The following is a 25,852-nucleotide window of genomic DNA, read 5'->3' as shown; positions in this document are numbered from 1 at the left end:
GAAGACTTGTTCATTCTAAAAAAAATACCGCTAGCTACCTTCTTTACTGCTTTGACCACGTAAAGGATCTCCCCATGTATGCTACTAGAGCCCCACCTCTCTATTTCTTTGATTTCTCCTTATTTTTCTTCTCATTTTGTTTGCTGTTTATGTTTGAATTGAAAAACTAGAGAAACCACTACAGCTGATATACGAAAGTGGGTTTGTTTTACGTGGGCAAAACAGTACAATATTTTATAAGTCTCCTTTTGGAAAAACCTACATTATACATCAGATAGGAGATGGAATTTAGGTTTAAGTTCCGCAGCGAGTATTAACGACCTTAAAATCAATCAAAGATTAGAGTCAAACGCAATAATGTTTGGACACAGTGCCGACATTTGCTTCTAGTCAGATTTCGGTTCCCTGGATTTTTTTTAAGGAGTCAGGGAACACCTCAAAAAAAATTTATAAAAATAAAAGATAAAAGAAGCAAAAGAATTTGGATCTACCGATGATTAAGAGTAAATTCGATGAGATGTTTGACTCCAGTGAATCTGTTGCTCGTGCAAGACTACTTGCATCATCAGCCAAAGAATCTTCAAAGAGGTTGCAATCGAGCCAATTACTCTGTTAGGTTTGCTATTGGATAACAACTCTGCTAGAATTGCTGTTGGTCCATATATGTGCCGAGCCATAAGCATTTGAAATTGTGATGTTTGGATTGATGATATCAAAGTCTTATCACTCGAAAAATATTGGCCTGACTGAGAAAACAATTAGTTTATCCTTGCAGTCAGAATTTAATTATTTTTCAGTGAATCTGTCAAATTTGCCCTTTTCGTTTACGTTTCCGATTGTCTTTTCGTTTGGATCTTCTGTTCCGAAAATCTGACGTTCCCTATTAGATTCACGATTTTTGCCTACAACAAAAATTTGATTTCATTGTAGCAGCTACAGACAGCGCTGCCCGTGCGTATAACTGTTAAATGAAAATGTAGTACATCTGTCACATCGTAGGGCGGGGAAAAACTGGAAGTAAAATTTCACGTCCGTCAAGCAAAATGAACTTCACATCACGTTTTTTAACGAATGTTTATCGCGAGTAGATAACAAAATTAATGAAGTTAAAAATTACTTTCAAATGACATCATTATGTGCGGATAAGCGGACATTTTTAATCGCTTAATGTCTGTTCACAGTTCAAATAACTTATAATAATTTATAAGTCAATCTAAATGAGCTATTTACGAAGATTAAATGCAAATATTTCGTAATTAGCTGCTCGATTTCTATTTAAGAGCATGCAGCCCTGGGACTGAACAATAGTCACGAATAGGAACGATAGTCACAATAGCATCGCTTTTGAGAAGTTAGAAATTGAAACGAAAATGCGAACTGAACTTAAATTTATTCTCGCCCTTGCTGTCCTAGTCGGTTGTGCTAATTGTGTTGAGGATTTTCGTAAATGGATTTTTTACACATGGTGGAACGGATCTAATTTCAAAAACTACTTTCAGCTGCTACAATCGAAAGATGTAAATATGATGATGAAGAGTGTAACGTGAAAGCATGGAATAAATGGAATAAAGTTGCCTATACAAGTGGTAAGTGTTTGGCATATTATCTAAGTTCAATATAGAATACAAATCAAATCTGCCTATTTTCTGTTTCATTCCTGAACAGTGTTCAGTGAACACTTCTCCTCTTCTAGACATTTTTTCAGCGAGAATACTGTGAGAGGCAGTGAAATTTCGGCATGAATTTCCTTTAGATGTTTTTCAGCTGATCCACACATACAATCAAAACTGTTCATAGGGTTAAAGCTGCTATACACACGCGCGTGGAAGTGGAAGTGGTATAAAGATGTATAAGCAGTTTTGACTCTGTGTGGATAAACTGAAAAACACCTGAAGCAAATTTATGCTGAAACTTCGCTGCATCTAACTGTATTCAACTTGACAGACGTTTTATTGCAAGATTTTTTCCCCCATTATTTTAGGTGTTCCAGAATTGGACATTCCCCTTTCAGACAAGCATTACGTCGATAAACAAGTAATTACCGTCGGCTCAGATTTAGTTACACTGAAAATTACATTCAGTAACTTAACTGTATACGGTATGGCTCAATCGACAATCACGGGAGTTAAGTAAGTTCATTTTCCAATCGCCTATCGAAAGCTAAAAGTTTTTAATTTACACTTCATCCAGAGGATTTAAAAAAAATCCGAGAGAAATGGAAAGCTTTCAAGTTAGTGGTTTCTCTCCGTCTTTGAATCTTTTTGGAAAATATGATGGTACTGGCAAGTTTTTGTTGCTGCAAGTTGGTGGCTCGGGAAATGGAGAAATAGGTTTTTGTGAGTGCTACTTAACTTGCCGCATTAGAGGTAGATGTTGATGTACCACTTTTTTGTTCAAGATAACTCAACCTACTTTGTTACGGTATATACGAAAGTTGAAACAAGGGATGGAGAAGACTATCTCGTGCCGGATAAAGTAGTGACTGAATTTGAAAGTGAAAAGTAATTTTTCTTTAACTTTGATGACGGTACAGTCCCAGAAGTGCCCAGCAAATAATTTGATTTTCAACATTAAATTTACAATTTCGAAAAATTTGTTGGGGAATGCTGGGCTCTGGTATGTGGATACTAGCTTCGTCAGTTAACGATTATTTCTTTCAGATACAAATTCGTATTCGACAACATTTTAAACAACAAAGAAATAACCGACAGCATAAATAAGGTGGTAAATCAAAATGACAAACTGTTTGCCGAAGAAGCAAAGGGACCAGCAGCCAGAGCATTTTCGAAGGTCGTAAAACGACTTTTCACGCCAATATTCGGGAAATATCCTTATCGCACCTTTTTCCTAGATTGATAGCTGAAATAGACTATGCCAATCATATTTAACCGATGATGCCATTTTAAAGGTCATCAATAGTGGTGACTTTATCACTATTTTATTTTACCGGAAACATGCACACATTCAAATAAAAGCATTTCCGCCAAAAAAATCATTTTTTAAATTAACGAACAAAAAAATTTCAGTTTTGTGGTGTCACTTACGACTATCTTCACAACAGACATGTCAAGAATTTTGTTTACCTGAATGGCAACATATTTTTGTATGTTTTCTTCACATTTTACCGACTGAATTAGCACGAAATGTATTGCAGGCAATTTCTAGGCACATAAAATTAAGGAATTGAACACTGAATGGCACAATTCACACCAAATTACTTTTAAAAATGAGATTTTCACAACACCCACAATGTTTGTCCAAATTATTTTGTCTTTAAAATTATTCCGGAGAATTTGTCCTAAATTCTGTTTAAGACACTAGCATGAGCACACTCGGAACTATTTTCTGTGCGAAATTTACTGTGGATTTACATAGCAACGTAAAAGTGACAGATGCAAAAAATTTCTCATACGGCAACTCGAAATTTCATTCATAATTTTAATTTTATGAATGAAATTTCGGGTTGCAGTATTTAAAAAACATTGCATCTGTCACTTTTACGTTGCTATGTAAATCCACTGAATCACTTTGTTTTACGCGAAATACTACAAATTTTCGACACAAACTTGTTTGAGATTTAAAATTTACTGTCCCGATTTGACATTTCATCAAAACAAAGTTCAGTGAATCAATCAAAACTGGATGAACTGAGTGAACAATACTACCCATACTACTGTAATTGCAAAGTGGCAAACTTAAGACCTTATGTGGAATTTGGGTGGAAAATGGCGCAAATCACATATTTCAGGAATTTATAAAGTGAAAAATCTTTCCGGTTTCAAGTTTTTTCGTCAAAAGACGAGACACGGGTATCTTTATTTTCAACTTTTAGCTGCTTTATGTAACAAAATTGAGAAAAAAAATCATTTTGGCGTAGTCTATTGTGTCAGTATTGAGCACCAAATTCACTTTTCGAATTAAAAATTGAATTTTGACTTATGAAGTGGCGTTTATTTATGGAAACGGTATTGGTGTGTGTCTGTTTTTACGTGTAATATTGCCAAAGCACCAGTTTCCAAAACCACAGGTTCTATGACAACAGTTTCCACAGTAACAGTTTTGATGACGTTCTACGGCAACAGTTTCTATGGCAACAGTTTTTATGACAACGCTTTCTATGGCAACAGTTTTTATGACAACAGTTTCTATAGCAACAGTTTCTATAGCAACAGTTTCCATAGCAACAGTTTCCATAGCAACAGTTTCCATAGCAACAGTTTCTATAGCAACAGTTTCTATAGCAACAGTTTCTATAGCAACAGTTTCTATAGCAACAGTTTCTATAGCAACAGTTTCTATAGCAACAGTTTCTATAGCAACAGTTTCTGTAGCAACAGTTTCTATAGCAACAGTTTCTATAGCAACAGTTTCTATAGCAACAGTTTCTGTAGCAACAGTTTCTGTAGCAACAGGTTCTATGACAACAGTTTCCACAGTAACAGTTTTGATGACGTTCTACGGCAACAGTTTCTATGGCAACAGTTTTAATGACAACACTTTCTATGGCAACAGTTTTTATGACAACAGTTTCTATGGCAACAGTTTCTATAGCAACAGTTTCTATAGCAACAGTTTCTATAGCAACAGTTTCCATAGCAACAGTTTCCATAGCAACAGTTTCTATAGCAACAGTTTCTATAGCAACAGTTTCTATAGCAACAGTTTCTATAGCAACAGTTTCTGTAGCAACAGTTTCTGTAGCAACAGTTTTTGTAGCAACAGTTTCTGTAGCAACAGTTTCTGTAACAACAGTTTCTGTAGCAACAGTTTCTGTAGCAACAGTTTTCACAGGAAGACTTTCTTAAAGTTACTATAGCAACACTTACAGTTACCATATCCACACGTTGCAAGCAACAGTACAGTTTCTATGCCAACCACGACATAGTAAAGTTAACCAGGCAGGAGCGCTGATTTGACCAGGGACCTTATTAATCTAGAAGCCCTATATTTTTTGCGAATAAGATTTTTCATTTTATGTCAGTGTTCATTTGAGTTCATTTTCATACAGTGCGTTAGGTCCCTTATTTGACGTTTCGAAAATGAAGTGCCCTTGCCTGGTTTATTTTACTCTGCCGTGGTACCAACAGTTTCTATAATTCTTCTGTCCCGTAACTACTTTTTCCGGCAGGCGCACGTCCGTACAATGTTCAATTCCTACTTTTATTTTGAGATATAATAAATCAGGAACGGAATTTCACTTCCTAACACTGTTAAGAAGGAAACAAGTTTTAGATATAGGTTCTAACACGATTTGAGATGCTTTGAAGAGCCATCTTAGTAAGTACCAACTAACCCAGCAGATCATGAATTGAAGCGTAGACGAAATTTTCATTTTATTTACATGGACACATTCGGCTACATTTCACTACACACTCACTTTTATCACAATTGATTTGTTCAAAACCTAGGTTCATCTTCAAGCCTCCACAAAAAAGTCTGCATACGGAAACGCCGCAAACACCGATCCGATGATATTTTTCAAAATGCCGCCAATAGTGTCTCGGAATACCAATTTCAATTCTTTTAGGATGTCGTACCAATTTTCATTTAAAAATTTATTTGTCGTCTCTCCAAGAACCCTGTCGCCATTGAACAGATCTTCAAAATACATGTAAAGTCTGCAAGTGGAACCAAGTCAATAAAAGGATAAATTTTCATCAGTGGCTGCTTGTCACCTTGTCGTGGTGAAGTCCACATCCACATTTTTGAACTGCAGATATTCTTTGCCATTCTTGATATCAACTCTTGGATCAAATTTGGCTGTCACATCCAGGTTTTCTGTGAGGAATTTTGAAGTTTTGATTAGACTGTTCGATCATTCGCCCCAATTTAAGTATTGCGTCATAGCACTCTCAAGTAGAGAGTACTATGGTTTCAAAAATTTTGTTTTATTTTACCGAAAGTCAAATTAGCTGGACCTTCACCCACTACTGGCAAAATGATCACTTTACCAGAGACTTTATAATTTCCAATGATAGCAAGTTTCGGAATGCGGCAATAAATTTCGTATTTTGATGTTTTGGGATCCCTTTCAAATCCACTGAAAAAGAAAGTTAATTTTACTTCAATGCTACTGTCACGAGGAAACAATCACTTGCCCGTCGTATGCTTAGTAATTACATTCGATTGTAATCCCACAGCAAGTGTAATCGTTTACAATCAAAACATTATGCTAACGCAAAAATTGCATTCTATCAACGCACTTCAAGCATGAGTGGTACTCTAAATAGAGTCTATCGGAACAGTTTATCCAACAAATTTTAACACTGTAAAAAAATCTGGACTTTATTTGGCAGCTGTCACTCGAAGCACTTTTGCTTGAAGTTCGTTGATTCTACACATACTTACATGACTCTTGTTACATCGACCGTACTAAATCCAATAAAGTTTGCATTCTTAAAGTTAAGTTTGATATTAACCGGACTTTCGCTTCCTTGAATTATATTGATTTCCGGTATAAATAATGGATCCGTTGGTATCAAATGGATCGAAGGTATTCCTACAGAAAGTAGCGAACATTTTAGAATTCGTTTTTGTACATTATCCGTAACTACTACACAACTAACCACTAGCACTTTGGTGAATGTATTGATTTATTACTCCTCTGAGACATTCTCTATCACCTGGTAAACATCTTGGTTTGTCTGCCGCTTTAATTTAAAAAGAAAAAAATTGTTTAATGAACATAAGAGATGAATACTGTGTGAAGTGTCGGAATTTTTTTTTTCCAAGAATATGCCTCGGGGCTAAGAAAATATTGCTCTATTGGCTGAACAAAATTCTTTTTCCCAACTCACGCGAGAAAATTGAATTTTTTAATCCCTGGCAGTCTGTGACCCCTCGATTAAAATCTAGATCATCATTTGTTAAACTGTACACATATTTGGAAATTTTCGAAAACTAGACAATCATTTTATCGGAAATCCAACAAATTCCTAAAATCGATAGAAATCCTTTAAAATCCAGCAAGAAAGTCAAAGAATATCTTCTCAAAATCATCAGAAAATCATTATAACTCCTTTGTCAACTAAATTTACAATAACGCTTCCCCCGTACTTTATGGCATGGTTTTGAAAGACAACATGCTCCGTCAATTGGTTTTCCGCCTAACTGACTGAATGACATTACCAATAAACAATTACATGTAACACAAAGCGACGTTATCGGCATTAAATCCAAGACTGATCCTAATAACCGATTCAATCAGACGTCATTATTGTGGACAACAACCTGATGAAACGAGTTTTTTGTGTTGCGGTTGAGTTTCGAATCAACAACTGACCATCGACTAATTCAACGTGAAGTCTCGACATACACACTGCGCTATTGAGTAGTTGTAGCACTGTTGAGCTTGTAATACATTCAAAAGTTTCGAACTTTCTTTGTTATTTTTAAAAATCAAAATCGGCTGAAGATGCGATTTCAATAGAAGAAAGAGCTGACTCCGCATTCCACTTTATTGTCATAAGATAAGCTGTTATATGACTTTTCACGGTTCACCAAAAATATTCAAAATCATCCATAACTCACGATATTTTCCTCCAATAGCAACACTGACAACGGATGTCCATACAATTAGGCAAGTAAAATTCCGAAACCGTTTCACATCAATCATATTGAAAGTTCTATACCGAAATAGTTCAATATAGCCACAAATGAAATTTCTTTTTCTTTTTCGATAGTTTAGGCCTATATTGTGTACGATTACCGACTAAAATTTACTCTGCAACTTTGAATCGTTTTTATACGACGAATCTTCAAGGGCAAGCAATTATTAGGTGACAGACGAACTGAAAACGTTTTTCTATTTGTTGATTTTGATGAGCAAATTGGACAGGTAAATATAAACTGAAGCTCGACGCTGATTTTAATTGAATAAATTGTTCCTAGATGGTTAGTGTGAGCCACAAAAAAAATCGTTTCTTTATCATTTTTTCATCTTGGAGATGTTCAATTAAATTGAATGGTCTTGGTATAGACAATGGTGGACCCAGTGTCTATATATCACTCTGATAACTCGCATCCGTCTGAACAACAAAGCACGGAATGAATAAAATATTAAGAGATTGTTAAGTCATTTTTAGTAAGAATTTTTGAATAAAATTAAAGGTGCATGCTGGAAGTTCATTAATGCCATTTTTTCTTTTCATAATTCGAGGAAACTTTCATAAAAATGTTCAAGGTCATCGCATATAGACAATAACAAATTTTCAGATCAAAAAAAAATTTGATGACGAATTTTTGAGTCTAAATAAATTAACGAACGCTAATTGAAATGGACAACATTGTTTATGGTTATTTATATTTCCTATGAATTAAATCAGCTGAATGATGCACATCAACTTTATGTAGATGACCGAAGATGAACGTCTTCAAAGATATGAATGTGCGTGCGCAATACTCTCTCTAGCAAACAAACTACTTTTATTAAGGTGGTGAAAGTGTCAAGTAGCCTTTGCAATTTACAATGTAAATTACAGCGTAATCAGTCAAAATGTAGAATTGTGTTTGTAGAATACAAAGAACTAAGGTGTGAATTTGACACAGAGAGCTGAGAGTTTGTTTGCTAGAGAGAGTATTGGTGTGCGTTATTATATATAATACGCGAAACATTGTTAGGCTTCACAAATAGCTCGGCTTTGCTACTTTTTAACTTTAAAATCGTTTGCATTAACAATTTAAGTAGCTTGTTGTCAATTCAATTGAGTCAGTCAGCGTGTTTCACCAAAAACTCCGTGATCACTTCATTTCCTGTCCATCAACTAGTCACTGATGTCATAGAACTTTTATCTCATTTTAACTCATTTTTCTAACGTCAAAAAGTCTCACAATTTTCGAACATGTATACGTATACGATTGCATTCCGAATATTTCTTCATGCTAGAAGCAGGGCTGTGCTGATGTACATCTTTTTCAGCACTTGTGTCTTAACTGAAACTTTGATGTTTCGAACTGGAATTGTGTTCAGAATTGCATTTTGTGCATTAAAACATTTTGTTATTTCTGACATTTAAAAAATTCTGTCATAACCTCAACTGAAAATGTGTTCCGTACACAAAACTTGTCTCTAAATAATCAATTTTGAATAATATTACAGTAACTTCACTGTAATATTGACGATAAGTCTTGATTTCCACTTACACTCCATTTACACTTTTAAACAACAAAAAAGGAGGCAAAGTAGTTTTTTTTTTGAAGTGGAAATTAAGCCTAATACTGTAAATACTGTAAATAATAAAGATTTAAATAATTAGTTTTGAATCATGAAAACAATTTTCTGTAGATATCTCAAAATGTTGATTTTATTGACATTTATCTCTGAACCCTTTATAGTATTTAGTGAATGCTCGAGGAGATCGAATCAAAATACACAGAAGAAATAGAATTTTTCAAATTGTTGTGTTTTTTTCGGCTGATAAAAAGTCACCTGAAATTGTCATTGAAAGGTAGCTTCACTGTGCAATGCGGTGTAGAAGGTCACAAGATGATTGAGAGAAGAGAATACAGTCACTTTTCAGCTGATCCACACATACAATCAAAACTATTGATACTTGTTTTAAACCAGTTGTTTATACAGTTGTTTATGAAACCGTATAAATACACACAAACAGTTTTTATTGTATGTGTGGATCAGCTGAAAAACAGTTCTAACTGTGTTCGAATTTTGCGTCAAAATATCATAGACTGAACAGTGGAGAATCCACCATAATTGTCGATTCCATCAATGCAAAATTTCTCGTGTGTTTACAACCTAAAAAAAGTTACTGTCAAATGTGTGTTTTCTTAGAATGAACCAACTGTAAAATAAAAAACTTGCTTACTACAAGAGACAAATTTATTTACGGTACATATAAAACCCTTATGCTATTACTACGCACTAAATTCACATTTAACCAAAAACATTATTTATTCGAACAGTAAACGATCGTTATGATCGTTGCTTCTAATAACAACAGCACTTCATCGAATTAAGGTGGCCTCACAGTCATCCGTCTTCATTCCGTTTTGCCTCCGTGTACGTGACAGTTGTCATTTCAATTAATGTGTTCTATTGTATGAAATACCAACTGTCATGTGCTCGGAGACAAAACGGATGACTGTGAATTCAGACTTATAGGACAAATCTCTAATATCAAAAAAACTTAACAACAAAGTTACACATCTAAAAAACACAGCGGCGGATCGTTTTAGCTTTGATTCAAAAACAGTTCGTTGTACGGTATTTTTCTGAAAATCTGATTTATCAAATTTGCAATAATCAAACCGAATGCATCAAATATGGACCGTTTAAGTTCGTTGAAAATTTCTTGCCAATTTTCATTCAAAAATAAATTTGTACTGTCACCAAGTAATTTGTCGCCGTTGTATAGATTGTCCAGTTGTACGATGAATCTGGAAAATAAAGAGAATGGATTTATACAGGGCAGGGGCACTCGTGTCAGAATGATGGATTTAGGTAGGAAACACAATAACTCAGGATACACTGATACAGATACACATTAAGTAGAGATAAATATTTAAAACCTGAATTTTTAAAACCATAGAAACTGAAACCCGAAAAAAGTTGATTCTGGGGTTCCGTTGGTAAGAATGTTTACTATTTAATTTTCGACAATGGTGATTGACACAAAGAGTGCGACGCGTAAGTGGTGACAACATCGCGAAGCAGGGCCTATTTTTTGGTACATTTTGTTGAAAAAATTTGCCAAACTTTACAGTCAGAAGCAGTGAAATTTCAGCATGAATTTCCTTCAGCTGATCCACCCAAACAATCAAAACTATTAATAAGTCTTTATACGGCTTTTTCACTTCTACGAGCGAGCGTGTAGCAGCTTCAAACATATAAAAAACTATTTATAGTTTAAACAGCCTTTATTGTATGTGTGGATCAGCTGAAAAACAGCTGAATCAAATTCATGCTGAAATTTCACTGCTTCTGACTGAACCAAATTGACCACAAATTTAGTAAATTTTAAAAATTTTGATAAATTTTGGCAATTTTTTTTAAAAGACTTGATTAAAAACAGGCCCTGACATATCGTTATTCGTTACAAGCTGAGCAACGATTCTCGTATTTTTGTAACTCCTAATATTTGCAACTTGACAGTCGCGTGTATAAAATCCCATACGAACTGTCAAGTTACGAATTCTTAAAGTTACGAATACTTTGAGAATCGGCGCCTTGTAGAAGTACAAATCAAGTATACATATATGGACCTTCATAAGCTACATAACCTTCATAAGCTAAGCTACACATCCATGCAACTTGAGTTTTTGATTCTATTACAGTGAAATAGGTTTCTTCAATCAAAAAGAAAACAACCGACCGTCATCCACAGAAGCAAACATAACCGCAACTTAAACAAATTTGTTCGTTAAAGTTAAAGCTTCAACGTGAGGTTGTGTTGGCATCTCTGTGGATGATGATTGACATTTTGAATGGCCTTGGAAGAAACCTATGTATCATATGTTGAATTACATATATGCAAATCCCTTGCTTTGTTCGCTTAGTGGTAGCTTTACCACGAGTTAGCGAGTTTCATTTTAACTATGATTCGCTAGATGTGTTCGTAAGCAAATTGGTATAGTGTTCTTAGAACATTGTATCAGGTATGTACCATTGTCGCCATGGCCTGATAAAAAATTGTTTTTTTGAACTGCATATTAATGCAAAATGTCGAAAGGCGTATTTAATTTTCTCTCAATAGTGGTCGAATGTCTTGCCTACAAATCATAAATATAAAGCAATGATAACTGTTGATCATGAAAATCGTCAATAGATTTATCCTCGTTGGAAATCATTCCGCTCGTTCCGCCTTCGGCTCTAGTCACTCTACATTCACACTCAGATTATTACTCACACTGATTCAAATTCGTGCAATCATGACTCACTTACTTGACCAAGAAGGTCGTAATATACTATTTTAACATACTTTTGGATTGTAAAACTCAACTTCAAATCGTCCGTGTACAAGTACTCTTTTCCATTTCGGGTGGTGGTCTTTCCGGTAAATTTTATTGAAAGATCAGGTGAAACTGTAACAACATTCGAAATAAAAAAAATGTCCACAACATTTCGGTGAGAATTGTCGGCATTACCTAATGTTATGTTGCTCGTTCCTTCACCTTGAATCGGTAGTATTAACACTCGTCCGGAAATTTTGTACGGACCAATTAAGTTCAGTACCGGTCCCTTCAGTTTTATTTCATATTCGCCGTTAGCATCTTTATCGAATCCTCTGTAAAATATGTGGATGTCGTGAAACAAAGATTGTAAATAAAATTCAACAGAGGTACGCTTAAGCCACTTACGTTATGCTGTAAATATTGTGAGCTACCAATCCAATCAGATCTGTGTCTTTGAAATTCAATTCTATGTTAACGGGACTGTCGGAGCCTTGCTTTAAGGTGATTTCCGATATGTGCAGCGGATCAATTTGTATCAAATTCAGTCCGGGATGACCTTTTGCATTATTGTGAACCACTCGATTACTTTCGGCTACTATACAAGGCTGGTCTCCAGGCGCACAACGCTTAATATCTTTTGCTATTGGGGAGAGAAAAAAAAAACAGAAATCTGTTACGACGAATTAACATCTCTCAGTAATTAAACATTATTTCGCTGCCACATCTACGTTAGATTATAAATTACGTAAGCGAATCTAACTACATATTCTTATAATTCTTGATCATATAGATTATGTATAATTGAAAATGTGGAATTATTTAAGATCGCTAGCTGATGCTAATCTATTCTTTCGTAGAAATAATGTCAGGTAGCATTTTTTCGCTGAATGTCATTCATTACAATTATCTCTTATCATTATTATACAGTAATTAGTATTAATTAACGTCAAAATTATAGTGTTTAAAATCGGGCAATTCCCAGTCCAAGGGCTATCGGGTTCAGCTTCAAGCTTGTACTATTTGGTTAAAACCAAATTGTAAAGGAAAACCATCTGTGCAAGTAATCTTGCCAAGTATTCTAAAAATGTTAGCGAACATAAGAACTGACGCATCGTTGTCAATAGGTAGGGTGAAACTACCAATTGCGAGTCCCTTCAGAATGTGATCCCTCAATTGGGCGTGTATTAAAGTATGAACTTCTATTGTCGTGTATTGCCCTTAAGTTCCAAATCTACATGGGGGCTCAACCGATAAACTAGATAATTTGCGAACCTGGAAAAGTGAAATATAACCTGAATTTGCTACGTAGTACAATGAACGCTGACAACACGCTGCGTCTAACGATTAGCTGCTGCGTTGTGAAGTATAAATTAAAACGGATTATTGGACTAGTTATATAGTTACGGTCACGACTACAAGAAATCGCTCAGATCAAGTCTACCATAAGTCTACCATAAAGTCAGAATGTTCGAGAAGAAATAAAAATTTTTGATATGTGGAAGAACAATAGGCACCTACATATGAGGAGGTTACGCCGATCGCAACACAACTTAGAGATCATTTATAAATTACGTAACCCTTTTCAGTGTAGTAAAGTTAAGACGATGCTCTATTTAACAGCACAGTTCACCTCCCCATATACGTCATTCTCTGAAGCAAACGCACAACGTGTTCAACTGTGTCGAGTCGACCTTGGTTTTACCATATCTTCAGACCAAAGTCCTTTCAAACCTGTAAATCATTCAACTGAAATTTTATCGTTGTAGATTTGCTTGATCGATCTGATCTGTCGTTAATTAAATTCGTTTGTTTTAATGAAGATTTGATTTTGTATTGACTCTACGTTATTAACAAAATACTTGTTTTTTTTTGTGTCAGATGTCATTCAATTTAATGACTTGACAGGTGACGTAAGATTCCATTCTGTAACTGATGTGAAGAATTAATCACAACCAACTATGTAGGTTCTAATAAATAGTTTCAAAAAATTAAGTGGAAATTCCCTTTCATCAGAAACGAGTTTAGGTAAATTGATTCCAGAGAGTTTCATAACACAAATTATTTTCGAAAACTTATTTTTTAAAGTAAGAAAAAGGGTCAGGTAAGTCTGAATTTAACTGAAATATGATCTTATCAATTTTGACATAACCTAAAATACAGTAGGGTCAATCTTGCGTTTCCTTCACAAATTTGTATGCAAGTTTCTAAAAATTGGAGATCAGCCTGAAAGCTGACGTAACAGGTTTCAAAAAATCGGGTTCAGCTCAGGTCAGGTTAAGTCAAAAAATATACCTGGCCTGACCTGAAATTTCAATCCAACATTTCCTTCACTCTTCTAACATTAATAGTTCAATTACATCTGTCTCACTCTCTCTCACGTCATTATTATCCTCTATTTGTCTTGACGATGATTCTGAGAATTTTCAATATTCTTCAGTTCACAAATTACGTCCACTTTTGTCAGATCTATCATCTCCCTCTACAGCGTGCGTAATTTTTGAATATTCTAAAGGTTGTCCCAACAATTTCAACGCTGTAAGTGTTCATTAGATTTTGAATTTTAAGTGAACAAAGGATGAACAGATTAAACCAAAATTTAATTTTTTGACGCACTTTTTGCGAACTAAAGGATATTAAAGAACATTTTGTAGTTTTTTCGCAAGAACGTATGATGTATAAAAAGATGAAAAGTAGAGTTTTTGTGTGAATTTTGTTGATCCGAGGCGAAGCCGAGGTCAATAAACACACGAAAACGAGACTTTTTATTTTTATCCCCAGTTATGTAATGGATTTAACATGCTGAGGGCATCGAAAGTAGTGCTTGAAACATGTAGCATGTAAAATATCTTTTCTGTTGATTATTCTTTAACAATCAATTCGTAGTTCGTAGTGCATTTTTTTCGTATCAATTCCAATGCAAATATTTATTTTTTTTATAGCTTTTATGACTCTGTGACATGTAATTTAATTTTCGAATTCGTTGAACAAACAAACAGTCTAAAGACGATATTGTGTGTCTTCGTGTCTCCGTGTATCTACTTCACACTATTTACAATCATGTGAACGGTATTATCATCTAACCTTGACATAAACTTTGAATATTTTTTTGGTTACAGGTTAAAAAAATTATTTTTATTTTCGTTTGCTAATTTACATAAAATATTTTAATTTACTTGAAGATTTAATCTCATCATGATCATGATCATGACTCACTGAAAGGTGAAGTAATTAAAAAGATATGTGTAGTTGATGGTTCGTTGAAAGTACAACATTCGCTCTTATTTCTAAAGAAATTTTGAGACAATTCAATGAAAATATAATTAAATAAATTTATTTTAATCCGAATGAAGGTAAAGCACACAAAATATATCACACATATTCCACGCACCAGTTGCACATACAGTTAATGTCAACCGAATTTGTGTCTCAGTCTGCTTCAGTTTATTGAACTTTGTAATCGACCAATGGTACAAAACTTTATTTTACCTGGAAGCCAGACTAACTCCAGGGGGGCGTTATCTAATATGCAGAACAATCACCAAAACAAACAAACAAACAGAGCACAATTACTCTTCCCTTTCCCATGGATCGCGTGAAGCGAAAGTGGAGATAAAATGCTGTTTCGACCTCCGGAACCAGTGGCGGTCAGAGGTTAGCGTGGTCTAACCATCTTCAGTCACACTGTAATCGACCAATGGTACACTGTTTGTGTGTTGTTCTACGGATTTACCACTACTACACGAGTGGTTGCGACTATGAACTCCGTATAGCAAGGCATAAGTAATAAATATTTGTATGCATAGAACAGCTGAAGCAAACTTATACGTAAATTTGGTTGACATTAACTGTATTTGGAACAAATTTTCTTCACGGTGATTTGTGAAGGCGAGCTGAGTTAGCCATTCACCGTGTTATTGATATGTCATCTGTTATCAACAGCTACGCCCTCAGAACCGACGTAAATTATCAAAATTTCGTGATCGAAAGAATTGTCAGTCTTTTTGAGTTATCTCTGGTCAAAACATTCTGTAAATCGACCTTTCACCGTTATGTCACATTTTCGGCCAAATGAGGAAAATTGTAGATCGTCTACCACATTTCCTCGATTTTTTCTTCCAGAATTATGCAAGGACTATTTTGGAAAGACATTTTCCCAAATTTTCGCACATTTTTCAGAGTGATCTTATGTTTTTCCCCATTTTCCCAAAAATATGTTGTTTTTTTTACTTTTTCAAAGCTATGAGATTTGAGATTTTTTTGAGTTTCAAAAGTCATCGATGTTCCCAGTCGATTAGGTGTTTACAGTCTATGATATTTTGGCGCCAAATTTGAAAACGCTTTATTAAATTCAAATTTTACGCCAAAATATCATAGACTAAAGGTGGCGTCAGAGTCGTCCGTTTACATTCCGTGTTGTCTCGGTTTTCATTCCGTTTTGCCTCCGTGTACGTGACAGTTGTCATATCAAACAATGTGCTCTATTGTACCTAATGCCAACTGTCATATACACGGAGGGAAAACAGAATGAAAACGGACACAAAACGAAATGACTGCGAATTCAGACTAAAAATCAATAAATTTACAGGCAACATCTACAACTTTTAAGTCGGAATTCACAACATTCACAGTCATCCTTACACTGTCCACGTGACAGTTGACAATTCAAACAAGCACATCGATGGAAAAATGGAAATAAGACGTAAATGGTTTTCTGCGAACAGGCCGTATCTCAAATTAGCAACTGCGTTATCATAATTTAAAATTTTGCCACCTTCTTTACCTTTCAATGCAAATGTCATTATTGTCATATTTTCAAAACATAACCACAGTTGATTTCGTCAATTCATCTCAGTAATTTTGAGGTTCAAGATTCCTCCATGGAATTCTTCAATAAGCAGAAATGCGTAAGTTTAATATTGTTTTATTCAAGTGAATTTCATTGACAATGTGTCGAAGTTAGAATTATTTAATTTTTTGTATTTTTTCGTACAACTTTTCTCTTTGCATTTTCTCGAACTACTTTCGGCTTCACATTTTTATTAGTTGATGTGGCTTCGACGAGATTAATGTTCGCCATTACTTTTTTCAGTTTGTCGTTCTCTGATGTAATTTTTTCTTCGCCAACGCGGTGGGGAATGTTATCATAAAAAGAATGGCTTTTCGCGTCAATAACAGATTTAAGCTCCTGCAGGTGCTTCCACTTGGTCGCACTTATTGCCAGTCGGTCTTTGTGCAAATTGGTCGGCACCGAAATGTTTTGCTTGTTGAAGGCTTGTGGTAGCACTTTAAACTCGTCATCAAAATGAAGTTTATAGAAAATCTTTCCATCTGGATCGTATCGAAGGGCCCGGATATCAGTGACCTTAGGGTCGCCCGCTTTTTTACCTGAATTAATGGGAAATGTACAAATGAATGAAAATTGTCAATAAATTACTGAAGGAAAATATTACCTGGACGAATCGATTTCAATGTCAAGTAGTTTGGGTCATCGTAATTCCGGAAGAATTTATGTGTCAAATGCTCAACAATGAATGGTGATGGTTTGTCACGCGCCGTTGAAATGGCTGTTTCAAAGTCAGATGGTAAGTTGAACGTCATTCCTTTTGATCTTCGTTCAATACACGCATGCGTAGAATCACACTCCATGTGAGTGTGACCAACTTCCAAAAACTTCTGAGTAATCGATCGGGAATATTTTATCGCCAACAATCGAAGCGCATTCGCCATTACAACATTGCGATTCTGATAACCGCATCCATCAGAATAAACTGTTATCGGAAGAGGTCCAGACTGAAGACGTTTCTCCAAATGATGAATGATTATGCTAACAAATGTAGATGATTGCAGGTCGCTCTCGGTTTCATCCCAGACATAATTTGTTGAGTCGTGAGTCAATATATCGTAGATAGTAAAATTGTGCAGTTGAAGCTTCGATTTGAAATACAGGGCACTCGCCAATAATTTCGGACACAACACAACGCCCTCAGCATCCATACATAAAAGAGTGAACAGTTTCATAGCTGCGGCATTCAAGTCATTTTTTTTTCCTGACTAGCTCGGTCAACGTTTCTTCGATGTTCAGCAAATTCATTAGCATTCAATGTTCCCACCTTAAACCCAATACATGTGTCACACTGGTCCTTGCGCGGTTTGAACAGAGAATAATTCAAATTTTTCATAGTTCCGCTAAAGACAGGGAATGATAATGAAATCGAATTCTCGTGATTGCAGATGTCAACATAGTCTTTGTACAGGTCAATTAGTGTTTTATGCGACGTCTGTAGATATTCTTTTCCGGTGTCTTTTCGGCAATAGTGCGAGTCTACCTTAGGATAGTCCATCAAAAAAGTCAGAAGCCCGATTTTTCTGTTGAGTAGAGCTTGATTGCTGTCAGATTGTTGCCGTTTTGTGTTTATGCGCTTTTGAACTGTTAGCGGATTTTCACGGAGACCATAAGTGCCCTTATGCTTCAACCATTCTCTCACCATCTTTTCCTTCAAGCCGAATGTGTTCAAAAACATTTTAATGCACACTTGAACATGCCGTTCATCCGCTGTTATCAAGAAATATTGCTTAGAACGTTTTCTTCGTGATGATTCCTCATCGACCTTACGTTCTTTTATGGAAACGTCCTTGACCAGTTGACAAATGTACATTTGTTTTTGGTCCCAATTCATTCGCCAAAAATTATCGAACAGTTCTTTTCTGTCCTTTTCGTCAAAAAGATTACATTGACGAAGAGAGCTTCGTACACAAAATTTAGAAGTACATCGAGGTCCTTGTCGCCGAGCTTACCGATAAGAATTGTGTAAAACTTTGGAACCCATCCGAGAGTATCCCAAATACGCTTCACCTTTCTCGCGTTGAACACGAGCACTGTCCCTTTTGCTTAACTCTTTTACTTTCACAGCGCGCACTATGTCATTTGGACCGAAAGTGTCGTTGTCGTCTATATCAATAATCTCTAATGTCGAATGATCCAAAGCATTGATACCTAGAATGTAAATGATTCATAGATCTGCATCTGCAGTCAACATGTTTATGGAAATCTAACATTTGGGCGCACCGATTTCCTCAATTATTGCAGCTTCGGCGTCAGAGATCGCATCATTTTGGGTTTCGAAAATTGGGGACGCGTTATCAAATGAAAAAAATTTGTCCAAATCAATTATCTCTTCGAACTCTTCGTCAACTGAAAATGAAAAATCTGATTCGCAAAAGTCGATTCTATTTACTTATTTATATGAAATTTTACATTGACTTAATTCTTGCTTCTCATTGATAACTTGATTTGTACACAAAATAGAATTTAAATTATCAATTTCGAATTCCATCAACACTTCAAATTCTGAGTTTTCAAATTTCATTTCCATTTTTTATTACAATTAAATGATTGAATCACATATCAAGATATTCTGTTTAACAGTTGGCTGTCGGCCGAATATCACAGGCTACTAAGATTTTTAAAATAATCGAGGAAGACTGTAAATCGATAAATGATAAAGAAGGTGCAGTTTCCCGGACTTACGTCTTATTGAGTAAATTGGACGGATCCGACATAGGGCCTATTAGCATTTTTTCATCGACATAATGAACATATTGATTGAAGTGTCATCTTTCATGTACATGAAGTGAAAACGGATGACTGTGAGGCCATCTTAAAACTCTGATAATTCTAAAATTGTGTTTTCTTAAGGTGAACAAACTGTAACGAAAAGATAAATCCTTAGAAAATCTAGAAAGATTCGCAGATTGCATGAATTGACCTGATTTCTCGAAACCAAATGGCTAAACTCATTCAATTTATTTAACTTTACACAGGCCAACACTAGCTACCAAATGCCGTAACAGTATGCTTATAGGGCGTATAAAATTAGCAAATCGCGCAAATTCTACTCGAACGGGGTTATATGGCCAGCTCAACACGTAAGTTGAGATCGCAAACGTTTAGGCAAAAGAACAACGACTGGAAGTAGATTGCACACCACAAAAAAACAACACTCCGACCGGTTCAGTTTCAGTATAGGTACATCCATGTGGCGAAAATTAATCTCAAAGTCGAGATGCAAATCATATAAAAAGGTGATACTATCAAAGGTCGAATTCTTTAGTATCGGAAAAAAATTTGTCCATATGTCCATGTAACCACATTCTTCTTCTCTATACCGACGAGACCATATCTGAGCATACGATTTTTTCGTTTAAATAAATATTTCCATTCTACCATCGGTTTACATAATTTAACTGAAAATACAGAAATGTTCATTGGAAACACTGAAAACAAATCGACCTTTCTGCATATGATTACTTTAAGAATTTCAGTTTACTTTGAAATTAACTTTAATTTAACTATAATGTTGGGTCTGCTCCAACGGCATACATTTAGTCATTGAGCCAAGATACTAAAACAACTTTAAATTCGACTAGTAGCAGCTGTGAGTTGATAGTTATTACGGTCGCTCGTATAAAATTAACTGTTCACTTGGCTAGACTATGTAAAAGACTTAATTCAAAGTTAGATAGTTGTCTGTATGTATTGCAATGTCAGGTGTACAATGTAAGTAGTCCAATGTTCTACTCTTAACCACTCTTTCATTACAAGAAATCACACTGATTCGGAGGAAGTAGGTTCAGGGCTGACACCATTAATCTTATTAAATAAAAGCGGCAGATAGTATTGAAACAGTTCGGAAACACTGGTGACTGGTACTTTTTTCGCATAGTTCACGGTCGTGCTACAATGTAACATGTCTACGTGAACATTGCATTTTTTAAGCGAACAATTTTTTTTTTTTGCATAAACTGTAATTAGCAATGCACTTTTCTGAATGGTACCGAATATCATTTAAAATGAGCAATTAAGTGTCTTACATAAGGTCGAATTGCTGAATTGCTGAAACCGACAATAACGCTGCGTTTCCAAAGGATTAATCCGTGGTGAATATGGGGTTATATGTAAAACGTAGCATAATTGTCGATCCCAGCCACACAAAATTGCTCGTGTGCTTCGGCCTAAATTAGACTAATTGCAAAGGGTTACATAAAGCTGCAATTTTAATGTTACATTCTATGACAACAATCATTATTTAGATCCCTTCCGTCCATGAGACATGTCAATTTTAGAATACGTCAGATTTTTCGACGTTAAATACAAAGAGCAAGTACAGCAATTAACAAGACTACCCATATCGCAGACATGGGTGTAGCAGAGAGATGGATAGTGAATTTGACAGTTGTCACTGAACGAAAATGTATGAATGGTGAAGTGCACTGTTATCTAAAATACAAATAACATTTTGACTTGACGAATTTTGACCAGACATAATGCCAGTACACAGAGCAATGGGACGTATTTCTGATGAGCGAAAAGACTTTGAAATCATGACGTATTAAATGAGCAAAAAATTAATTTTCAAAGTCCGTTGTAAGTCCGATTGAATGCAAGTAGTTTTACCGGAGTACCGAGATCTTGTGTCACACACTGGCATTATGTTTGGTCAAAATTCGTCAAGTTAAAATTTAATTATTTTTTAGATGACAGTCGACCATTCATACATTTAGTGTCAGTGTTACCGTCTTTGCATTTAACGGAGAAACATCTGACGTTCTCTATTGCAAAGTTCACTGTGTCATATATTAAATCTTTTAGAATTATAACAACGTTGTTCCTGCAGTTGCATGGATGTAACATTGAATTTTCACTGGTCACTGTCTTAGGTTAATCGTACATAGATTGATATTTCGTATGTACGATGAAATGGGACAACAGTTTTATAAGATACATATTTCGGACAATTTTACGTAGAAGCTTTCACTAACACATGTAGGCGTTGAAAATTTGTGTCATTACAATAGGCACACTTATTCGTTTTCTCAATATAGTTCGAAAAACTCACACTATCAAATATTTCGTATTTCCTGTCGGGACCACAAAATTTACGTATTTTTGTTCGTAATTTTCTGTCTTGGTATGATTAGTCTGAGGTCACTGGTCATTGCTCATTGAACAAGCACACCTCTGGCTTACGATAAATATCGTTGATAGTCCTTACTGTGCAAAATATCGAGATACGGCATTCGAAGTATTACACTCTCAATTTTCTGAACTGCGCGAACTCGGGAATTAGTGACTTAAAGAGTACAGTGCGCACAACAGGCATATGTTATTAACTCCCTTATTTTTAAGTCTGTTCAATTATCCTATCTTGGCGTCACAACAAACAGCGCCGTAACAAGGTTATGTTTTTATTTTATTTACATATCGAAATAAACTTACGAAATTTTGCCGAAGCAACAGATATCAAACACACCAACAACGTCCAAATTGAGGCGTTCATCCTAAAAATGATTGAGCACCACAACACGAAACGCAAAAATGTTTGTAAAATTGCAAAACTATTTTAAGAGTTTTGTTGTCTTGTTTTTTAAAATCAATCTTAACCTCAAATTATCGAAAAAATATATTAAAAATTCAAAACAAAAAATATGAAAAAAAAACTCCGTCGCCTAGATACACAATGTTAATCGATCAAATCTCATGCGCGAATAACTATTCTGTATATGTTGATAATCACATTTATACACAATATCTTCAAGGATTTGTTTTAAAAAAAAAGTGTTACTCACGCGAAAGGCAGTGCGATACACAAAGATTCTACACATCAGTGATTAAGTAGAAACATTTTAACTCTTTATTAGAATACTCTTGCTTGCCGGTTGAAGTAGACAAACAATGTTGTGGGAGGGAAATCAGATAAAGGAATTCGATCGTTGTCTACGTACGGTAAAAACAATGCTTTCAAATATGTGTAGTTAAGCTGGCTCAGAGCTAATCAAATGCAAATTTATGCAGATCACATTGTCAGTATTGGTCTACTGTTGGAAGTCATATAATGCATTACTATAATCAAATATCTAATAAAATGTGTTAGACCGAAGCACTCCAAGCATGAGTGGTACTCTACATAGGGTACTGAAACTTGACAGTGTGTCACACAACTGTAAAACACTGTAAAAACCCAATTCATACAAAATAGTTATCTATTTGGCAGCTGTGGACTATGACCACTTTTGCTTGAAGTGCGTTGCCCAGACGAAATCGACAATTTTGTTTAATTCATGAAGAAAATTGTAATGTACTAATACATCCGTTCCACGTTCCATTTATCAAAGATTAACAGCATTCCACAATTTTCACACTTTTTTGTATCCCGTAGCAGTAATTTAGTTCAGTAGTTTGAAGCAATTATCGAGTGCTCGACCGTACATATATGAATGATCTTCGTCGTCAATAAGAGATGATTAAGCGTTTATAAGCGTAGACGATATTTAGATATGAATTTACTTCAGCTGGTCATCGCACGTCTTGATATGGGTATAAACCATATAAAACATGTATGAATGGATCAGCTGAAAAACAGCTGAAGCTAATTCATTTGACGTTTGCTGTAAAGTGAGGCAGTGATCTAACAACCGCACACATTGTTTATAAAATTAGAAGGCGAAAAATCGGTTGGGTTTGGTGAAATAGTGACCAAGTCAGTCTAATTGAAATATTCTGCTAAAAAAGACTGTTTTCAATAAAGTTGCGAATATTTTGCATAGAAGTCTTAGACGATAAAGACATGCGGAGAGGCTGCAACAAGTACAGTCGAGGAAGTCACAGCAATTACAAGCGAGGAAGTCACGGAGTACGGATCATGCCCACACGTTAGTAAGCGGGCGTGACGCAAGTCCACTACCAAAAAAGTTTTTTTGTTTTTTGGGACGGCAGAGTATATTTACAGCAACTTTTTGACTTCTCTAATGATCCCTATACTTGGACATCTGAAATATATTAATCAATACGAGTTCAACGAGCTATCACACGTTACTGTAACTTCAAAATTGGCCGAGATATTGCACTTCGAAATATTGTTGTTTGTATGAAAATAAGCAAAATCTCGAATATTCAGATAATGCAAATCGCCTACGTTAGTTAGATAGTTAGTTAGTTAGTTAGTTAGTTAGTTAGTTAGTTAGTTTGTTAGTTAGTTAGTTAGTTACTTAATTCGTATGGAAAAGTGGATCCAGAAACTCCTAAACGTTTCTATAGATTTTGCTGAAATTTTGGTTATAGGCCAAAATAATGGTCCAAAAATAAGAATGGAATTTTCAAAAGTTGCAGCTCCCCAAAGTCTCCAAACAAATGCCATATAAAAGCCAATTTGTATGTGTGTGTGTGTGTGTGTGTTTGTATTGTAGATTTTGGTGCATCATATGGATGGTCAAGTGGTGAAAGGTGTGTGTTGTTTGGGAAATGTTTCTGGTTGGAAATTGTGTGGATCATTAAGTATTAACTTCCACTAGGCTGCTTACTAAATTTCGGGATGACAGATGATTCCTCTGGCACTACCTAACTTCTATCGGATTTTTTGATGGATTTGGGTTAGTTTCGACATAAGTGAGGTTTTCCAATGTTGGTTCCTAAATTTTGGGATGACAGATGATTCCTCTGGCACTTCCTAACTTCTATCAGATTTTTTTATAGTTTTGGGTTATTTTCGATATAAGTGAGGTGTTCTAGATTTTGGGATTCAGACTGATTTCGCTCGATTTTTTTAATTTCCATAAGATTTTTTGGTGTTGTTGAAATAACATACTTACAAAAGTGGTGATATCAGTCAAAAAACCGTTAAAGGATAAATGTGACGCAAGTCCTTTATCTTACTTACAAAATAACTGATATCGCTGAGGGTGACGCATTGTGCGCCGTACGCAAAAGTTTTATCAACAAAAAATTGACCCAAAATATTTGTGAAAGAAAATTTTACAAAAATAAATTTGCGTCACAAGTGGCAAATCGATGACTAACCTCGAGAGGAAGCTATGCCCTTCGCATGTGAAAGTTTAGCGAATCATAACAAGAATGAAATCCAAGTAGTTCGATGAGTATGTGAAGCAGAAACAAGTGCTTGGATGATTATGTGAAGCATATGCTATGCTACACATACTCATCCAAGGACTTGTATATGTGTTTTTTGGGTAAATATTACTAAATATGATAAACACCGGCCCATTCAATTTTCTTTTACTCTGAGAGCTGTAAGAAAGCGAGGGGTGGATATTTACAAATTCATTTGACAAAATTTTTTCTTTACTGCGTTTTCAGCGATTTCCTTTCATTTTTAAGCATTTTGCTTAAAGTTTTTAAGTTTTGAGGATTTTATTGGATTTTCAAAGATTTTTTTCTAGTTTTCTGGGTATTTCATTCGAATTTGAAGACTTTTTGATGTTTTTGAGGACAAAGGTTTTTCCAAAGATCTTTTAACGATTGATAAGCAATTTTTATATAGTTTATCTGTCTTTCAGAAGAAAGCAAAAAATTTGAAACTGATGACATAATAAACCTTGGCGTGATATATTACACCAATTATGACGTGAATGACTTAAAATTTATGTCGTCAATTAAAACTCAAGATTGATGTGCTTGAAATTATTTCAGACAATTCAGTAAAAAAAAATTACAAATCATATCAAAACCTGAACATGAGCAGCAATCGTACAACATGAACTTTAATTAATTCAATTTTCTACTTGTCATATATATATAAATACAATAAAACTTTACAACATTGTTCTTGAACTTGACAAACAATAAACCCATACAAAAGACAACGAACGCACAAACCATTAAAAGAAATAAAAATCTGGTAATGAACTCTAAAAACAAAATCATTTCCTCAATAATTCAAGAGAGAAAGACTGATTGTCTCAAGCCAATTTAAGTCCGTCTACTCAAAACGATTTACATAAATTGCATCCATCAGTTTCTCGAAACAGCATAATTCAACATTTTAAGTTAAAATCCAAGAAATTACATTTTGTATTATAAAAAGAGTGATCACAACACGCTAAATGCTGATTTTAAATTATTGTATTTAATAGTTATAGTATTGCTGTTCAG

At 35.0% G+C, this 25,852-nt stretch overlaps 4 protein-coding genes and 1 long non-coding RNA gene across 5 annotated transcripts; 2 read left to right on the top strand and 3 right to left on the bottom strand.

The window, feature by feature from the left end:
* Positions 1-1,162: 1,162 nt before the first annotated feature.
* On the top strand, positions 1,163-11,168 carry LOC119075001. The gene is made up of 3 exons (XR_005087370.1): positions 1,163-1,173; positions 6,210-6,214; positions 11,056-11,168. It is a non-coding gene; the product is annotated as an uncharacterized LOC119075001 (long non-coding RNA).
* LOC119069603 lies at positions 1,319-25,845 on the top strand. The gene is made up of 8 exons (XM_037174067.1): positions 1,319-1,443; positions 1,500-1,586; positions 1,982-2,129; positions 2,191-2,336; positions 2,399-2,501; positions 2,661-2,858; positions 25,375-25,398; positions 25,834-25,845. The coding sequence occupies exons 1-6, from the start codon at positions 1,371-1,373 to the stop codon at positions 2,854-2,856; spliced, it is 753 nt and encodes a 250-aa protein (XP_037029962.1). The 5' UTR covers positions 1,319-1,370; the 3' UTR covers positions 2,857-2,858; positions 25,375-25,398; positions 25,834-25,845.
* On the bottom strand, positions 5,317-7,727 carry LOC119068785 (protein takeout-like). Its single transcript, XM_037172926.1, has 6 exons — positions 7,531-7,727; positions 6,567-6,650; positions 6,349-6,499; positions 5,898-6,040; positions 5,676-5,778; positions 5,317-5,618 (listed from the first exon to the last, which is right to left on the bottom strand). Exons 1-6 carry the CDS (start codon positions 7,613-7,615, stop codon positions 5,417-5,419), a joined length of 768 nt encoding a protein of 255 aa, XP_037028821.1. The 5' UTR covers positions 7,616-7,727; the 3' UTR covers positions 5,317-5,416.
* On the bottom strand, positions 10,115-22,472 carry LOC119071214 (protein takeout-like). Its single transcript, XM_037176365.1, has 5 exons — positions 22,184-22,472; positions 12,313-12,547; positions 12,100-12,239; positions 11,934-12,036; positions 10,115-10,392 (listed from the first exon to the last, which is right to left on the bottom strand). The coding sequence occupies exons 1-5, from the start codon at positions 22,242-22,244 to the stop codon at positions 10,188-10,190; spliced, it is 744 nt and encodes a 247-aa protein (XP_037032260.1). The 5' UTR covers positions 22,245-22,472; the 3' UTR covers positions 10,115-10,187.
* On the bottom strand, positions 16,288-21,259 carry LOC119066755. The gene is made up of 2 exons (XM_037169769.1): positions 17,358-21,259; positions 16,288-17,292 (listed from the first exon to the last, which is right to left on the bottom strand). Exons 1-2 carry the CDS (start codon positions 17,923-17,925, stop codon positions 16,874-16,876), a joined length of 987 nt encoding a protein of 328 aa, XP_037025664.1. The 5' UTR covers positions 17,926-21,259; the 3' UTR covers positions 16,288-16,873.
* Positions 25,846-25,852: the final 7 nt, after the last annotated feature.

Source organism: Bradysia coprophila, chromosome II (genome assembly GCF_014529535.1).
Source record: "Bradysia coprophila strain Holo2 chromosome II, BU_Bcop_v1, whole genome shotgun sequence".
In the NCBI taxonomy this organism is placed as follows: Eukaryota; Metazoa; Arthropoda; class Insecta; order Diptera; family Sciaridae; genus Bradysia; species Bradysia coprophila.
The sequence above is the reverse complement of the archived record's forward strand: the minus strand, read 5'-3'. Positions and strand labels throughout refer to the sequence as shown.

What these genes read in the sequence shown, in the direction of transcription:
- LOC119069603 (XM_037174067.1), top strand. Translation starts at nt 1,371, where the DNA reads ATGCGAACTGAACTTAAATTTATTCTCGCCCTTGCTGTCCTAGTCGGT. An exon ending in TCGACAATCACGGGAGTTAA is followed by an intron (nt 2,130 to 2,190) that starts GTAAGTTCATTT and finishes CACTTCATCCAG; the next exon opens with AGGATTTAAAAAAAATCCGA. An exon ending in AAATGGAGAAATAGGTTTTT is followed by an intron (nt 2,337 to 2,398) that starts GTGAGTGCTACT and finishes TTTTTGTTCAAG; the next exon opens with ATAACTCAACCTACTTTGTT.
- LOC119068785 (XM_037172926.1), bottom strand. Translation starts at nt 7,615, where the DNA reads ATGATTGATGTGAAACGGTTTCGGAATTTTACTTGCCTAATTGTATGG. An exon ending in GTCGATGTAACAAGAGTCAT is followed by an intron (nt 6,041 to 6,348) that starts GTAAGTATGTGT and finishes TTTCTTTTTCAG; the next exon opens with TGGATTTGAAAGGGATCCCA. An exon ending in GTGGACTTCACCACGACAAG is followed by an intron (nt 5,619 to 5,675) that starts GTGACAAGCAGC and finishes TTCCACTTGCAG; the next exon opens with ACTTTACATGTATTTTGAAG.
- LOC119066755 (XM_037169769.1), bottom strand. Translation starts at nt 17,925, where the DNA reads ATGAAACTGTTCACTCTTTTATGTATGGATGCTGAGGGCGTTGTGTTG. An exon ending in ATTGAAATCGATTCGTCCAG is followed by an intron (nt 17,293 to 17,357) that starts GTAATATTTTCC and finishes CCATTAATTCAG; the next exon opens with GTAAAAAAGCGGGCGACCCT.
- LOC119071214 (XM_037176365.1), bottom strand. Translation starts at nt 22,244, where the DNA reads ATGAACGCCTCAATTTGGACGTTGTTGGTGTGTTTGATATCTGTTGCT. An exon ending in TGTTGCTTCGGCAAAATTTC is followed by an intron (nt 12,548 to 22,183) that starts GTAAGTTTATTT and finishes TCTCCCCAATAG; the next exon opens with CAAAAGATATTAAGCGTTGT. An exon ending in AACGAGCAACATAACATTAG is followed by an intron (nt 12,037 to 12,099) that starts GTAATGCCGACA and finishes ATGTTGTTACAG; the next exon opens with TTTCACCTGATCTTTCAATA.